This window comes from Oxyura jamaicensis, chromosome 4, assembly GCF_011077185.1.
Source record: "Oxyura jamaicensis isolate SHBP4307 breed ruddy duck chromosome 4, BPBGC_Ojam_1.0, whole genome shotgun sequence".
NCBI lineage: Eukaryota > Metazoa > Chordata > Aves > Anseriformes > Anatidae > Oxyura > Oxyura jamaicensis.
In genome coordinates, this window is record NC_048896.1 from 67,463,997 (window position 1) to 67,482,947 (window position 18,951).

The 18,951-nt window shown below is 38.2% G+C and overlaps 1 protein-coding gene across 4 annotated transcripts in view; it reads right to left on the bottom strand.

Annotated features, from left to right (window-relative positions):
• Positions 1 to 292: 292 nt before the first annotated feature.
• The window catches only part of TRMT9B (tRNA methyltransferase 9B (putative)), a 114,850-nt gene continuing 96,191 nt past the window's right edge, over positions 293 to 18,951 (bottom strand). For all 4 annotated transcript variants that reach the window (XM_035326385.1, XM_035326384.1, XM_035326382.1 and 1 more), the window contains 3 exons: positions 11,913 to 12,067; positions 8,491 to 8,664; positions 293 to 5,221 (listed from right to left, as the gene is read on the bottom strand). In XM_035326385.1, the coding sequence (XP_035182276.1) occupies positions 4,185 to 5,221; positions 8,491 to 8,664; positions 11,913 to 12,066 (1,365 nt within the window). In that variant the 5' untranslated portion in view covers position 12,067 and the 3' untranslated portion in view covers positions 293 to 4,184. The remainder of the gene's footprint in view (positions 5,222 to 8,490; positions 8,665 to 11,912; positions 12,068 to 18,951) is intronic.

An 18,951-nucleotide genomic window follows, 5' to 3' on the forward strand; every position in this document is an offset into this window, starting at 1 on the left:
GTGCAGCTTGTAGCAGATAACCCCACCGGACCATCAGATACACCCTTTTCTATCATCAGCATGACGCATAGTACTGATGTGGTTGAAAATCACACTTCATCACCTTTATTTACCTAGTTCAAATGAGCACATTTAGGGCTAGACTGCCTACGAACATCTAAAGTAAAGACAGAGTCCCTGGCTTCATAGCAAATCCCATCATGCCCCATGTGGTCTACCTGTTACTGAGCAAATGGCACTGACAGAGTCTGCTCAAATTTAACATTCATCAAGAACTTACCCAGACACAGAGTTTCCAGTGGCTAATATATTTATTAACTAATCTTAAAGCACAGAAGTTCTGTAGGAAATAACATCTTAACCACGTAGTATTTATTTTCTGTCAAATGCTAGATAATATGTTCCATGTATGGACAAAGAGCTGATTACAGAGCAGTATCTATGCATGATTTTGACAAGGAGATCGGAAGATAAAATCACGGCTAGCTGCCAGATTTAATATACTTCAAGAATAAGAAATGCTGATCTCACAAAATAGATATACGACTGCATATATTTAACAATGACATACTTAATTTTCCTGGAATACTAAAACAGCCACAAATCCTGTCAAAGTGCTGAGCAAGAGAATGGCTAGACCACTAGGTTCAACACAGTGTCGATACTAATACAGCACAATGGTGACACGGATGCAGCTTGACGGAGACACAACACGGGAGAGACCCAGGATCAGAGCCATTATTTCTATTCAGAATCCACCCAGGTGGTTCACTTCAACTGTTCTGCTGGTGTAACATACACAGCTCTTCACTGGGTATGATTTTAGAGTGTGCACATAAGTAACTTGTATATTGATATGTACCAGAAAAAAAATCTGCTAGGATATTTACAGCTTTCATACCTCACCTGTGCTTTTTGAGTTCCTACACCACAAGCTTGGAAGAAAGTAAATTAGTTGCGATTAGTAGAGAAAAAAAATACATCTGCATTTCTAATGTAAATATTTTATGATTAAAAAAAAAAAAAACTATTGAAATGTCATTTATCAAAGGTTGCAATTGTATTAGTCCTTCAGAAATAGCTCAGTTCAGTTGCACCTTTTTCATTGCAATTGTGCATTTGGATTACAGTGCATAAGAGTTAACATAATAGCAGCTTTTGTTCAGCCAGTTCATATTGACAGCGATATTAGTAAATTAAATGGATTAAAAAAAAAAAAACGGGCATCTTTTCTCATGTAGTCAAGACATCTCCATGTGCCACGTAAGGGCAGATGAGCAGCTTAGGAGAGATCCTGGCCCACTAAAGTCAGTATCGGGTTTGATATTGCCATAAACAGCATGAGAATTTTGACTATAAGTCAGTCAAGAAATACAAGAACACATTTGCCTTTTACCTTACAGCAGTACGATCCTGTAATTTGGGCATCACTGAGCACATAGGGACAACTGGAATTTATTTATATATTCATTCATTTGTTATAGACTTTTCAGTTGCATACACACCTCTCTCTGAAGACATTAAGGATGTATGCAAGCCATTAAAGACTGGAATCGCATGGATTCTTCTGGGAATTACATTTTGCTTAAGATGTGTCTCGTCAAAAGGGAACCAATCAAAACAGACAGTCACCATGCTCTGAGAAAGGTAATCTGGTTTCTTACAAGATGATAAAGATGTTACAGAGCTAGGCAGCTCTTATGGGTAGATGGGAGACTGAACATGGGAATAAAGGCCTGACTCATATACTTGCTGGGCAGACCTGAGGATCATGACTATCTTCAAAAACTGTGTTACATGGTGACTATATCGTCTCAGAGGAAAACAGGAAATTTACAAATAGAACAGAACAGAACAGAATGGTTCAGTTAGAAGGACTTAGAAAGATCACCAAGTCCAACAGTAAAAAACAAAAAGAAAGCAATTTACCAAACACCCACCCCACCAAGGAATTTATGACAATACAGTCCAAACTTTCATGTGATACAACTTGGTGACATCAGCTCAGAACAGGAGAAATGGAAATACAGAAATAAATAATTGTGAAAAGTATTCCCAGTCAAGAATCTCAAGCCAAATTATGCAGGGAGAGTCTACAAACACAAAAGCATTTTAAAGTACCTTAGTGGCTTTGAGGTGACAGATTTTATTCATACAGCTGATAGAGCAGGAAGTTTTTAGTAGAGCCTAAAACACGGTCAGCCTTTTACAGGGACAGGAAGTCTCTGTTGTAAAGAGAATGGAAGCCTTTTTTTCTTAATTTACCCCAAATTTTGTCAGCCTGTTTATTTACACACTGAATACTGTACAGGTAGAATGCAGAAGTATGGATAACAAAATTTAATGTTGATACTTCCAGATAAATAAACATGTCAGTTTAATAATTTTCAATAAAAATTTCCATACATGTTTGGAATGGAGGTTCTGCATGTTGGAGTTTAATGACAAACTTTCAGAATTGGATACAGGATGATCACCAACTACCTCCTTCCTACATATGGCCCAGATTCCAGGGGTGCTGAATATCCCCTATCATATCTAATCTGGAAACAACTGAGTTTGCTTCTAAATCCTCAATCTCCTCCAAAAAAAATCCAGCAAATGAGGCAAACCTCACTGTTCAGACATGAGGATGTTCCAGATGAGGTGTGGAGCTGAGCACAATCCGTACTGGCTCTGCAATACGCCTGCATGGGCATTTTCACACTGTGCTTCTAAAATGGGAGCTTGAGGATGCAGCAAGACCAGCCCCTGAGCTGTGTGTAGGGAGCAGCTGGACCCAGCCATGCCGGGAATATTGCCACTGCTCTGAAGTAAGGCTCAGAGACAGTGGAATAATATTTCAGAAAGGTCTAATACACAGTTCTTTGACCACTTTTTTTTTTTTTCAAAAGGCAGTGGGGAGTGCAAGGATTTGCCTCTGGCACTTGGGAAGGATAAAACATCAGGATCCCAAGCTATGAGGAAGACAAAAGTGATTGTTCTACAGGCAACACTCCAGTAAATACATCTATAATACATTACCATGCAGTAATTACTCCTGGGCAGCTACATCTAAAAATAGTCAGTATCATTAGGACTTTCTACGGAAAAAAAAAAAAAAAAATCCATCTACCAAAATCTACCCAATCAAAAATTCCAACTAAAACCCATCTACTTACACAACATAACCTGGAAATGTTATATTTTAGATACAAACTTGATTTGTATCCTGCTCCTTTCTACATTATTTGACACATCATTGAGTATATATTCTCATGTCAGTGAATGAGCAGAGCAAATATGACAGTTGACCAGATGTGCACTGGGATTTTATTAATCTTATCAAGTATTATTTATCTTAGCTACCCAGGCTTATCAAAAAGAGATATATATATATATCTCAAATATTTGATATTTTGTAACCTTTACATAATACTGCTACTCTTACTAATCCCTCTGACTCCTATACATAAATAACCAGCAAAGACCTGTAGCAAAGGAAATTAAGATAAAGTGTTTGTGAGAGCAAAAACTTAACCTGCACCTGAGACGCAAATTAAATTGTTTTCAAAACAAAAGTCCAAATTATTGTTCGAAATCCATTTTGTCATTTGCTCCAAAATACAAACCACAAATAAGAGAACATGCAGAGCTTACTTTGTACATGGCTTTTGCCCATTCACAACTCTACTCCAAACTAAGCAGCACTGGGACAATGTTTACTCCCAGTTATGCAGCATGCACTCAAGCAGTATACAGTCAAGTATGTTTTAAAATGTACCTTTGTCTCTATTTATAGGACTTTAAGAACAGGGAGTAATGTGACATGTTTTAAGCATTCCAAGAACAAAGCGTAAATGTCCTACAAAGAGGCTATTTCTCATAAAAGATGCCCTGATCCTTCCCTTGTCTTATAAAAAAGTTTTATTTTTCAATATAAAAGTATATTTAAAAACACAATTATTTGCTAAAAGCAATATAAAACTCTCCATTTTTAACTTCATAAAAGTTTAACAAAACATAAATATCGTTTGCCACTTACATTCCTATATACAAGCCTTGCATCAGATAGTTACATAGATAGGAAATGGATGGCACATGACTACAAGGGATTCAAATTCCATGTCAAATTGCACAATCACAAGGAACACAAGGAGCAGCTTAAAATCCTCAGTCATTGAATTGTTTTGTTCTTTTTACAGTTATTTTCCTCTTTTCTCTGCAATAATGCACCAGTTTCCATGGTCATAGCAGGAAGAAAGTATCAGAAGCTCAGGCACATTCTCTTCTATCAGAGAGCACAGCTCCCCTTCCCGAAAAACATGATAATAACGCATGAAGGCTTTTGTATCCAATGCATCAACAGCTTGGTCCCCAACAGATACTGCAGAATCCAAAGCAGAATCAGTGGAATCAGTTGTTGAAGTTCTTTTGAAAAACTTGCTGGCGTTAGACTTAACAGTATCATCTTTATTACATATGCAGCTGAAGTCCCTGTCTTCCACTGAACCATTTATAAAAGCAGCTTCTTCACTCTTGCTTTGAGCTACATTTTGTTGTCCTCCATTTAAGCTCAAATCCTTCAGTGCATCTGTAGCTGGTGACCACGGTGGCTTTTTGATAGGCGAGCTTTCTACAAACACATCATCATCATCTAAACTTTGTTCTTTCAACAGTGCCCCATGGCGACCTAAGTCCAAACTGCAGTGCCGTGAATGCTGAATGGGTATGGTACTGTTTGTCCATTCTCCTTCATTCTTCAGAGGCTTCAGTTTTTCAGTTTGCTTCCTCATGGCTGATTCATCAAGGGATCTGGAGAAAAACCATGACCGGAAAGATCTTCCTAGAGCACTGTAAAATCTATTGTCTTCTTCTGAAATTTTCATGCAGCAGGCTCTGGATAAGCAATGGTCCGTATTTTGGGAATGTTTTGAATTAGTTTCTGGCTGCAGAGAGGTTTGGTAGCTGCAATCAGAGATGACTAGCTCTGCAGGGTGTATATCTTGGCTTTTCACAGCATGCACAAACTCACCCTTATCTCCAGATTGATTTGATTCTGAAAAATGCCGTGAGCACAAGGCCTTGTTCCAGGGAACAAATACGTCTTGCTTCTCAAAGCGGCGATTCTTTTGTTCCATAGCCCAAACATAAACCATCATCTGGCCTCCAGGCATCAATACCCTTGCCATTTCCTTTATTGCTTTGATTCTTCTTTGTTTAGTTGAGAAATGATGGATCACTATGAAAAAGGAAAGGCATCATGTACTGAATATTAGTATGGGAATAGCATTTTCTTCTTCAACCTGCTCTATGTGTTTAATCACTTTAGTTGTCATATCAAAACCCCCACACACTGAAGTCAGCAACAATGCAGAATTTATTGGTACCCCAGTGCAAGTTTACCCCAGAACGTTCTCTTTTACATTTACATTCAATGGATAAAAACAAGCAAATCCCAAAGGAGGAAATTCATCTCATCACAAAGTAGTGATTTGAGATAAGTCAGGCACAGGTTACTGGTTTTCTGCATAACCCATAACAGAAAATAATAGCTAGCTTTCAGTGGGTTTTCAAAAGAACTAGTGAGAAAAATTAGACAGAAATATTTTGCAGTGTATTAATTCTCTATAAAGGTGTTGCCTTTATACAATGTTTATTTTGGAGGAAAAAAAAATGAGAAGAAAGTGTCTTGGTCTACATTTTCTTATCTGAGAATCATGATTTTTATTTTTTCTTTACATTATGGTTTTGTTTTTTTTTTTTTTTAAAAAAAAAAAGGACAAAATAAAACTACTGATCACTATGGTTGAATTTTCTTTCCATGATAATTTCCACATTTTCACATTTCACTGTGATGTGGAATGAAGCTATGTTTCAAGATTTCCACACGGTTTACAGCTTCCTACTCACCTGAAGGAACCAATTTTAACAACCAAAGAGTAGCTAAGTCTGCTGTTTTCTTTCTAAAATCTCAAAAACGTTAACTTGGACTGAGTTTGGTCATGTTGGTCATGTTGGTCTCTCTATCATCAGTACTAGATTTGATTTGAATCAATGATGGACCGATTCCATAACTTGCTTCAGATGGACTTGGAACCAGCCCACTCTACATACAAAACATTCCATGTAACCAAATAGCAACATATAATAGTTGTTAGATGAAGACCTCTCAATTTATTAAGAAAAATTAATTCTTTTTATATGTGCCGCTTGACAGTAGCCAATTCTACTTGTAGAAAGATGTTATTTCAACATTGCAGTTATGAAAGACTGTCCAGCTAGCCTTGATTTTATTCTAAACAATGGGAAAAAAATATAGCTTTTTTACCACAGAACAAGAAAAACTACGTCCTCAGAAGCATATGAGAACACAAGACAGAAAACTCTGGGAAGAGTTCCCCTATCTGTATGGTCAATGTTTCTTTCCAGCTCCTCCTAACTCTTGTCAATATTTTCTTGAACTTTGGAAAAAACAACCAACCAACCAACCAAAATAAACCCACCACAAAACAAAACTATTTCAATTTCTTAAACAAGATGAGGAAAAAGAAACTGTTATTTTCTCTCATAATGGAGGCAGGCTGTATGACACCACTGAACCTCCTGTAAACTGGTGTCAAAACTGACAGCATAAGCATGTGAGCTTAGTTCACCAGAAAGAAGTGCTAACCAACTAAGAGAATATGTGCAAACTCTATTTAAACAATTCATTTAATGGATGAAATATTCCTCGTGGTTAAAATTACTTAGTCATCCTGGTGCTTCTAGAGAAATATAAATCCTATATAAACAGGTAAATACCAGCAAACCAAGAGCGTTTGACTCTGCACACAGATACTTGCCATGCTCTGGAATGGAATGAAAACCACTTCATTTAGAATTAGATGGAGACAGATATACCATGTCTCTGTTCAAATCCATTACTGTTAAATGTACAAAAATACCACACAAACTTTTGATTTTATCATAGAACCATAGAATGGGTTGGAAGAGACCTTAAAGATCATCCAGTTCCAACCCCACTAGATCAGGTTGCCTAGGGCCTCATCCAACCTGGCCTTAAACACTGCCAGGGATGGGGCATCCATAGCTTCTCTTGGCAACATGTTCCAGTTCCTCATCACCCTCTGAGTGAAGAATTATTTGACCAAGCAAAAAGTTGCTTTCCATCTTTTTTATAAGTCCCCTTTAAGTACTGAAAAACTGCAAGCTGCAATGACGCCTCCCCAGAGCCTTCTCTTCTCCAGGCTGAACATTCCCACCTCTCTCAGCCTTTCTTCATAGTAGAGGTGCTCCAGCACTCTGATCATCCTTGTAGCTCTCCTCTGGACCCGCTCTAACAGATCCACATATTTCTTTTGATGGGAGCCCCAGATCTGAATGGAGGACACCAGGTGGGGCCTCAGAAGGGCAGAACAGAGGGGGATATCACCTCCCTCAACCTGCTGACCACTCCTCTGTTGATGCAGTCCATGATGCAGTTGGCCTTCTGGGCTGCAAGTATGCACTGCTGGCTCATGTCAGGCCTTTTATTGGTATAAATATTAGATAGGTAGGCTGTCCTTGAAAGTCAGCTGATCTAATAGAACTGAAATTATGCTACAGGACCTAATACATGGATAGAGTTTACTGGTTAACTAGTTAATACAAAAGCAATTTTATATAAATACCACTTGCATATTAGCCACCCTTTTCTCCCTTTAAAATTTTGTTCACATGTGAAAAATAGATTTTAAAATACATTTTGGTCATAGATTGAGTAGTTTGTTGATTGCTACCAGTAATAATTTTCATGTTTTATATTTCTGCTGATACTGTCAAACAGTCTGAAAGGAGTTTAATAAGAACTAAGTTTAAAATGTAGACTGTAACTGAGTAGTCTAACTATTCTTCTTCATCTATTCTTTTCCAGTTTTTACTTCTCAAATTATGAGCAATTTTTTTCAACAAGATAAGTCAGAGGAGTCGAGATGCTGAGATTCTTCACTAAGCAAACAGGCACTTGAACACTTCTAAATTCTTATTGCACGTCTATTCTAAGAGAAATTTGTGTTCTTGATACATAATAGTTGACATAAGTTTCGAGCTCTTCTGTAGAGAAAGCAACTTTTCTCCCTTTCAGTGCTTTTCCTGGTCAGAACAGATCCTAAGGAGGAACCCAAAGTTTATCTTGACCATGCAATGTGTTTAAACTACCAGCAGCCATGTTTATACTAGTTGTTACTTGTTTAAAATGCATGCTGGAAGGAAATCTTTTATCTACAGGGTGAACAAGGCCACATATAAACAAATAAACGATCCACATACTTCCCTGGTCAATAGCACATCTGTGCAATGGACCTATTTGTTTTTTAAAATTTTACTACATTAATTTCAGCAATATGTGCTGCGATTCTCAGAGAATTATTTCAAAACACGTGTAATTGAAATGAAGATACGTGGAAAAAAAAAGAAGATGATAACCAATTTGGATTTGCTGTGGGACAGAATGTATGTTTGCTGTCTTACCTCCAATGGAAATGACTGCGTTGAAGCACTGGTCCCTAAAGGGAAGGTTAAGGTTGTCACATACCAGAACTTCATCGCCTCTCTTCCTTGCAATTTCTACCAATGGTCCGCAGTAATCACAGCCAAGAGTATACACCTGACTGTTGACACTGAGATACTTTCCAGTTCCACAACCTAAATAAAAGAATATTCTTTACTAGATTGTAATTCATATGTTCCGTACAGTAGTTATTCCTCTCAAAACACTGAAAACAGTGGGGAGTGGGTCAGGGGGTGGGTTGTCTTTCCTAATTCTAAGGCTTCCTGGAAAACAAAATGTGTGTTTGCTCCTACTAGCCTAACTCCTGCAGGACTCATTTGGACTGTTACTATATGTTCATACCATTAGGAACGTAACAGTACCAATATCACCAATAAAAGTATTCATTGCACAGGCCTGTGCAACACCAGGTTATGTGCATTTCTTTGGGGAAGAAGGGTAAGCACAGGTGGGTGGAGGAAGGAGTGGTCCTCTGTAGGCATTATTGCACATCCCCGAGCAATGCTCAGTATCAAGCAGCATACTGAGCCTTTATATAGCCTGGTAACCTGTTTCAAACAATGTGTAAAAATGGGCACCTGATAAAGAGTAAGGATGGGGTAACTATGATGACCCTTTCCCTCCATACCCTTCCAGCTTCCAACTACTCTCTGTTCAGAGGATTTCCTGAAACTACCGTGCTTTGTCTTTTCAGTGACTTACAATAGATCTTTCTTTCAAGTTCCTCCCCAGCCTCTGCTAAATCCCACACAGTACCTTGCCAGCACATCCCCACTTCCAGGGAGAAGGACTAGAGAAGAGGATGCATTGGCCCAGACCCAGGTCTCTGCACTGAAGCCATCATAAGCCATGTTAACAACCCCACCAAGATCTACAGCCAGCAAGACCCTCGTGACTGCATTGCAAAGAAAAGGATTTATCTCCAAGAAATCCTAAACCACAGCTGTCACTGACACAAGGCAGAGAGGAAAATTTTAACTTGAGATACAGATTTGAAAATAACTGATTCATAAAATTCCTGCCATGTTGCAGGCACTTTCTCTTTCTATCTTTGTTCTGATGCATTGTAACACATGTAAATGTAATGAACAGTCCCAGAATGTATTCTACCTAAAAGTATGTCTACTAAGGCCCTGTGCTATACTAAATTGAAATCTTTCAGAGTGTTCTTCAATACTGTATGCATAACAGGCACTTTCCAAAATTAGATTAGGAAACATTCACGGCAGTTATGGGTCAGTAGTGAAGAATAATTTCTGAAAGTTGACAGCCAAGCAACTGGGTAGCAGCTTGGCAAAGAGAGCCATCTCGGTATTGGTAATTCAATTTAAAGGCCTGGAGTTATCTTTAGAAACATCACTGCTTCTTGCAGTGCTGCTGCTGTCGTTGATGTTAATGTGCACCATTATCTAGAGAGACAGCACAGGAACTGCTGGAGAACAGCACAACACTTCCATGCTGAAAAAAGAGCATCTTCCTAAAGCAAAAATCAAGCATTATCCTTTGATGTGTCACTTAAGAGAAATGGAAAAAGACGAATATTATTAATAAAGCTCAAGAAATATATGCAATAAAACATGAAGCTCTGCATGTTGGGTAGAAAGTGTAAGCTTTAAAATTAAGATAAAGTATTATCGGTTACTGTGTTTGTAGAAGGAACACATTTAGTCAAATGTATATTAATTTAGAAGATTTGGTTGCTTAATACATGTTTTTTTGGTGGAGTGCTTTGTAATCACAGTGAGTTTTCTGAAGTACATGGTCTGCTCTGGAATGAAGCCAAATAATGATAACACTCTTGATACTCTAAAAATCTACATTTGTAGGAGATTCACTTTTAAATGAGTCATCAGGAGGGTGGATTCCTTCATGAAGCTGTTAACAACAGCCACACTATTGCCATTTATTCTCATGAATTAACAATAATAAGACAATTAGACAAAATGGAATTTTATTCTGCTCCTATTATCATGCTGCATGTAAAGCTAGCAAACAAAAATATTTTAATAAAAGGTGGTATTAAACAGAAAAAGATTATCAATTGAACATCTCATTTTGAAAAATATGGTGCCACTAGGCAACCCTCCCATCAAAATGCCTTCTGAAAATAAACGTTGCAGTCAGATTCCTGTAGGTCTTATTAAACCCCATAAAAGGAGGTACCTCATATGCCTTGATGGGAATATTTTTATTGGAAACTGTAAGCATTTACCTTATGTCCAGACGCATGACATGCACTTAAATTATTTCATCTGACACTGTAATGGGGTGATCTTAAGCTTTCAGCAACCACTGTGATAACTGCTTTTAAAGCCTCAGAAAACTTCAGCAAAGCTTCAGATGACTTTTACTGAAGTGACAAAAAATGTTGGCTGAGAAATACCATGTTAAACTGACTGTTGAATGAGTAGATATCACAGGATATTTCCTGGGATTATTTGTGAAAAAGGTGCAGAAATATAAACAATGCATATCCAAAATAATAGGAGTCCGGTATATTTCTGAGGACTACTTGGCAACAGGAAAACTCTATATTATCTTTTGATTTTGGTCTGTAAGACCTTCAAAGATGTTTTTCTCTGATAGGATAAGGCAGGAACATAATTTATTTTGTATATTTGTACATCATGCTGTGTAAACACATTTTACTAGTCTAAGCAGTGAGGAAAATGCAATCATGCAAAGGAGCACCCAGTTTGCAATGATGCACTGTTTAGGGCTGAATGCATAATACAAACACAAAGGAAACACACCAGGACCTGGAAACCCCTACAATGCCTGTAAGTGTAACCAAAAATCAAGGTATAAATTGAACATGTAGAGAAGACAACACCATAGCAGAAAAATTAGGTTTTGGTGTCCAAACCTCACTTAGGATAATGGGGAGATTCTCACATAATTTATTTATTTTTTTTTAAATAAAACATTTCAGATTATTTCTATGAAGTTAAAGCTTTAATAGTAAGAGTTTTAGAACAAATGAAAAACAACAAATTGTGCAGACCAGCAGTACTAAGAGATCTAAAGAAACTGAAATATGAAATAATTGAGCTATTAACACCATTTTTTTCCAAAAGTGCACCAGGGGAATGACAGACCACTAAGCCTATGGAGAAACTGGTAGATTAAAGATTAGTTCAGTCGAAACAAGGTAAAAATTGTATTTACTAGTTGCATGATACACTGTCAAAGAAATAAAATAAATTGCATATGACATCTAATACTGTTTAAAAAAAGTTTTCAAACAATCTCTGAACAAATTTAGAATATTTTTTGCTCTAGAGGATACATGAGGATTCATGTATCAATAATCTAGAGGATTAATGTATAAACTAATAAATTTAATAGACAATATTTCATGCTGCCCCAGGGAATGGCTTACCTATGTCAGCAATGAGACTGCCAGGCTTTTGCTCCAACAGAAAGCTTCTAACACGAGGCCATGCTTTGCTCTGCAGATCATTAAAGTAGGCAGCTGTATTTTCATACACACTGTGCACATGCTGCTTTTCTAGCTGGGTAGCCTCATGTTCCATCCTGAAAACATAATGAAGAAAGATTATATAAAGCCAAACAGAAACTGTTGTAGACTACATTTTATAGACATGCATAATTCATGGACTTGTAAGCTTACTTCTATAAAATCATTACATCCATCTAGTAGGCATTGTATTTATAAAATGCTTTTTAAACAAAGGATCTGGTTTTATTTCATGAAAGTCAAAAAAATTTTTGAATATATCTCCTGCTTTAAGACCATTACATGACTGCATGTACTATTCAATAACACGCATATTCCTAAGGAATTTCATGAGCATAGTAAGAGCTTATCTGGTGCAAGAAAGACCATGAATGCAGCAGGAACAGAGAATGATTAAAAAAAGGAAGTTAAGAATAGACTTTCCAGTCATGGCTATGGTGAATAGGTAGGCAAACTACTATTACGTTATTTGAAATATAACCTGTACCCTGAAACCAAAGTCCCTAAATTAAGACAAAATTATTTTTGGTTTATCTACCTTCTAGATGTAATGAGGTGGTTGCATTTTTCAACAACAACAACAAAATAAAATAAATATAATATAAAATAAATATAATATAAATTAAAATAATATAAAATAAAGATCAGGATTTCCCTACCCCCACCCCACCATCTTCATTTCATTCAAAACACCTGTCCAACAAACACAATCTTTTTAATTTATAAAATGGGAATTAGTCCCAATGGTCCATTTTGGCTGTAGCATCTTTGAATCTCTCTCTTCAAAGCATTTATATTCAACCTTTTCAAAATCCCTGCTTTCATTTTTTTTTTTTCTGGCACAATTCAGTCTTTTATGATTAAATAGTTCAGCTTTTACTGTTGCCCAGAAATTCTCTATTTGCAAGTAGAAATTCCAAAGACTAAATGATTTGTTTTCCTTTGTCATCCAATATGCTCCTTGTTCTATTTTATATTTCACATTTGATTACTATGTGGTTTGGTGTTTCCAGGTGTTTTTATCTTTCCACTTGAAGTTGTTTGTTCAGACTTTGCAGTTAAAAAACAAAAACAAAAACAAAGTGATGGAGAACGTTTTCAGCCATTCATACTGAATTCCAAATGCTACAGAAATTTCAGTTTATTGCAGTTACAGAAGTAGCTGTCTGAACTGAAGTTTAATTTATATATGTCAGATAAACACAAAAGCTAACTTGGACTTGACATAGAAAATGGTAAGAAGTTTCCCATTGATACAATATTATATTATGCTTTTCCTAAAATGTCTTTATTAAATTCCAATGTAGGCTGAACTTTGGCTTTGTTTTCTACTAAATCACAAACCCATTAAGTTTTTCCCTTTAACTTTCTCATTCACTGGGACTGGTACTGAGTCTCCTGCTATATACTGGACAGGTGAGAGATCCACAACACTGCATTAGTGGTTATTATTTTTAGCTACACAACTACTATGAAGATAACATTATCAAGAAATTTATATATTGACATTATCAAAAATAATGATATCAAGATAACATTACCAATAAACATTATCAATATAATAATCTGGTTATAATCTTAGGATAATAGTAGTCTACAAAAATGAAAATTATTTCATTATTCATTTATTACCCTTTTATTACAATTTCCATTCCCCATGAGAATGTGTATTTTAAAAGTAATTAAGTCACATGATAAAATTAGACTTGCCATTTTGACTTTCCAGCCAAAAACCATAACATTGACATGACTTACTTTGCAGCACAGCAGGGAAAGGTCCTAGCAATAAACCTCTTCATTTTAATGTTTACAGAAAGCAAGAAATATGTGGAGTCTGACCTGGCCTGCAGTTGTACAAGTTTCACACAAGCCTGATGTCACTGAAGACACCAGGAACTTAGAACTGAACAGAATCTTTGTAAGTCAAACAAAATACCTGTTTTTCTTTAAAAATAAAAACAGCAATTATAACTCTTTTGCTTTAAAAAATATTAGACAGCATCTCCGTTGCACATAAGTTGTAGAAAATTTTCAGTTCATCCAAATTCTGTATTGTGACTTCCAGGTTAATGGGAAAGTCTGTTTTGCAAAGGAGGTAATGAAAATGTAAGATGCTCAGAAATCCCACTGCTTCAGCATCTGCTCCAGTTCTTGCTTACGTTACCTGGAAGCTGTCCAATTAGCTAGAGGAGAGAAGAAGAGCAGAAGAAGGTAATTATGGGCATACTTTCCCCATGCTCAGTTCTCTCTCTCTCTTTCTGTGTGTGTGTGCGTGGTAGTTTATGCTCCCATCCAAGTGCTCTGAGCAGTGAGCGCACCATGAATCGGCAGCCAGCTGTTCAGTGACTGCACCAAGTCTTGACAAGTCCCTAAAATGGGGAAGCAGCTTAAAAAACATGAGACTCCTGAAAACAAGCAGTTTGGATAACAAATGAAGAGCAGGATTCCCTTCCCTCTCAATGCTTCCTGGTTCATCTATGTTTGTTCATGACACAACAAGTCCTTGATGTGGATGATCTATGAAGTAAGATAATAGGATGAAAGTTGTAGTGTTGTTATTGCTGATCTTGCAGGGAAATAGATCACCACTCCATCACATGGAACTGTGGCATATTAACAGCAATGTTTGAAAGTAAATAGGTTACAGTCCATTGACTCTTGGAGCAAACCATCACTGTTTTGCTTTCTCATTAAGAAAATAAGAAAAAAAAAAAAAACCAACAACAAAAGGCAAAATAAAAAAATAAAAAATATTCAGCTTCCCAGGAGGTAAAATGAATTGTACTAACATATCATGTTAGTACATGTTATCATGTTAGTACTAAGGAATTTTGCCAATGACACTAAGCTGTGAGGTGCAGTCAACATGCAGGAGGGAAGGGATGCCATCCAGAGGGACCTGGACAGGCTGGAGAGGTGGGCCTGGGCAAACCTCATGAAGTTCAACAAGGCCAAGTGCAAGGTCCTGCACCTGGGCCATGGCAATCCCAAGCACAAATACAGGCTGGGAGGAGAATGGATTGAGAGCAACCGTGAGGAGAAGGACCTGGGAGTGCTGGTTGATGAGAAGCTCAACAAGAGCTGGCAATGTGTGCTTGCTACCTAGAAAGCCAGCTGTGTCCTGGGCTGCATCAAAGAAAGTGTGGCCAGTAGGGCAAGGGAGGGAATTGTTCCCCTCTACTCTGCTCTTATGAGGCCCCTCCTGGAGTGCTGCATTCAGTTCTGGGGCTCCCACCACAAGAAGGGCATGGACCTGTTGGGTGCAAGTCCAGAGGAGGGCCACGAAGATGATGCAAAGTCAGGCTGAGGGGTTTGGGGTTGCTCAGCCCAGAAAAGAGAAAGCTCTGGGGAGACCTTATAGCAGCTTTCCAGTACCTAAAGGGGGCCTACAGGCTGAAGGACTTTTTACAAGGCCAAGTAGCAACAGGACAAGGGGTAACGGCTTTAAACTAAAAGAGGGTAGGTTTACATTAGATATAAGGAAGAAATTCCTCACCCAGAGGGTGGTGAGGCACTGGAACAGGTTGCCCTGAGAAGATGTGGATGCCCTACTCCTTGAAGTGCTCAAGGCCAGGTGCAATGGGGCTTTGAGCAACTTGGTCTAGGGGAAGATGTCCCTGCCCATGGCAGGGGGTTGGAATTAGATTGCCTTTAAGGTCCCTTCCAACCCAGACCATTCTATGATTCTATGATTCCATGTTTCTCATATATTTTTATAGCTACACATCTCACTAAAAGTTCCCTCAGTCCAAGGGAATCTGATTTCATCTTTTGCCATTAACTTTTTGAAACCTTTTAGATAATTAACTTTTCAAGGGTACTGCTTTAAAAAGAAAAAAAAAAAAAAAAGTCAAGTTGCTTGGACTTTTTCTATTGTGGCTGAAGTAAGAAATGCATTTAACTGCATGACCTTGAAATGACAATAGCCAAAAATTAATAATCCCAGTTTCTAAAATGTTAAAAAGTCTGGATTCTCACCCTGCACACCCATTCCTCAACCCCCCATGCCATATTTTTGTCAGTTTTGGAAATGATTTGGCCGACTGCACTAAATACGTTGGCCTAAAGAGGTCATAACAGTTGCTGGCTACCAGACTCAAGGGGTGCCCTAATGCTGAAAAGCAGGAGGTAGTGTTCAGTCCAAAAAATCTGCCTCTACCACAGCCTACCCAAAGCTTTCTATACCTTACTTTCTTCTGAATCCTTTGTACCCCTCCTCATCCACTCAAGTTCCACTTAAACCAAAGATTTTCACATCTTCCTCTGTGTACCTTAGCATATACCATGTCACCACCACTATTTTAATTTGATTCATAATACTATGAAGTCTTGAACTGGCTAAGCTCAGTTCCTCCTGTGACTGCCTCTACTGCCAGGCCAGTTACAACACCCAGAACATGTTCCAAACTTTTTGTCGATGGCCTCTTGGAAGCACCCTGTGATTTTCACAGTAGTCATCAAACCCTGCATCACTCCTATTTCTCTTCAAATCAATTGCTCTTGATTAATTTGAGCCATTGGCTTTCCTTTTCTCTTCTCTCTTGCAACTGCCTGTTTTCTCTAACCCTTTGATGAGCAGCAGGAACTTACTCAACTCAGCTTGAGAGTCAGATAGGCATGATTTCAGTCTCTTAATGAGGGCTCCTCTTAGTTAAATTCTTCACTTGCTAACAGGAATTCTCAATCCCATTTTGAATTAGCAGACTTCCTACTTCAAAGATCTATGAAATTCAGCACAGTTGTGTCTTTTCATGTTGCTACAGCAACATAAATCTTGGTTACACACGCATCTTCAGCTATGGATGTAATAATCTAATCACTGGTCCTAAATTGAACAGTGTAACCACAAGGGCCAGGTCTATGTCCCACAATACTCTGCTCTCCAGCTATAACAAGAGCAGCTATAGAAACATAGAATCATAAAATATCCTTAGCTGGAAGGGACCTACAAGGACCATTGAGTCTAACTCCTGGTTCTACGCAGGACCACCCAAAAATCAGACCATGTGTCTGAGAGCACTGCCCAAACACTTCTTGAACTCTGACAGACTCGGTGCCGTGACCACTGCCCTGGGGAGCCTGTCCCAGAGCCCGACCACCGGTGCAGAACCTTTCCCTAATACCCACCCTGACCCTCCCCTGCCCCAGCTCCATGCCGTTCCCTCGGGTCCTGTCGCTGTCCCCAGAGAGCAGAGCTCAGTGCCTGCCCCTCCGCTCCCCTCGTGAGGATGCTATGAGGCCTCCCCTCAGCCTCCTCTGCTCAGGGCTGAACAAACCAAGGGACCTCAGCTGCTCCTCATACTTCTTACCCTCTAGACCCTTCAGCATCTTTGTAGCCCTCCTTTGGACACTCTCTAATGGTTTTATATCCTCATACTGTGGCACCCCAAACTGCACGCAGTGCTCAAGGCGAGGCCACACTAGCACAGAGCAGAGCAGGACAATCCCTTCCCTCACTTGGCTGACAGTGCTGGGACTGATGCACCCCAGGGTAAGGTTGGCCCTCCTGGATGCAAGGACATATTGCTGGCTTGCGTTCAATCTCTGTTGACCAAAACCCTCAGACCCCAAACAGCTGATATTAACAGCTAGGTAAAAAGTGAGGTATTCCTATTGCCTTCTCTACTCTCACCTACGGAATGGGGATAACATACAGTGAGCAATGTAAAGTCTACACAGTGAGCAATACTTCCTAGTTTACTTACAGTTTGCTTAAGACCTACTAGTCTTTTCACTTAAAAATAAGTAGCTATGTGTACAGCTGTAATGGTTGCCTATAAACTATAGTTTTTTTTCCAAGCAAATACAAAAATCCAGGTCTTCTCCAACTACAAAACCTCAGAGCAGTCCTTCTCAAAACCAGACCTGATTTCTTTATCAGAGTTTTGCCTGCCCTTAAGAATGAATTTATAAATCACAGTGACAATATCTGGTCTGATTGACAGTGCTCTATTTCATTAATAAAGGCAACAAATAGGCGTATGATTCCAGATACGAATCATTATGTAAAAAAAACTTTACCAGTAAATAAAGGATAATGAAACAGAGTATTAAGAATCCAGCTGTGAATAGTTAAACTAGCTGCAATTCAAGTTAAGCAAAAGGATACAGTAGGAGTTTTCTTACATAAGGCTAACAGATCTGGCAATTAATTTCACCCATGCATGAACTATAACTATCCCACAAAAATACACAGCCTGAAATCAGAGCAAGGGGAAGTCCATACAACATATCTAAAACCTTGCTGAACTAAAGTCCTAATTCAGGAGCATTGCTCCAGTAATATATGGCAAACTCTGAAGTGAAAAACAAAGAGCCAAGCTTACCAAAAGTCACTGTTATTCAAAATGCTCAATGTGAACCTAGAATTTAAAATAACATCATTATTTGAAATAAAGTTACTATCATTACACTTTCTTTTACTGAAAAATAGACATAATCTTGCCTTAATGAAAGATTGAAAGCATACAGGCTGTTCTTTCAGGATCTTGGACTAAAAAAAGTTTATGGTTCAAGCTCAGGTTACTGAAAATGACAACCTTTCACTATCACATTTATTTTCTGTCAGTTTTATTCTCCAGTCAAGACTTAGCATTGTTCACTGCACATCTTATTCTTAGATCAGTTATGCATTTAATATTCCCCTTGCACTTTTGCATTTAGGGTCATAATGTACATAGCTGAAAGGTTGCATCATAAGCAAATTTATTTCACTAAGTATAAATTCTATTCTGTAGATAGGTAACATTCAGTGAAGATGACAATGCACAAACATGAACCTTTTGCCATCTAGAAACACTGAAAGAAGGAGCAGACTCATGCAGAAGTCCCATTAAGTGTCTGTTCATCTTTATTACCACAGGAAAATGCATACCCCAGCTCCCAGCAAAGAGAGTGCCTTCCTGTTGGGGTCACAAGTCCCTATTACAGTGTTTGCACT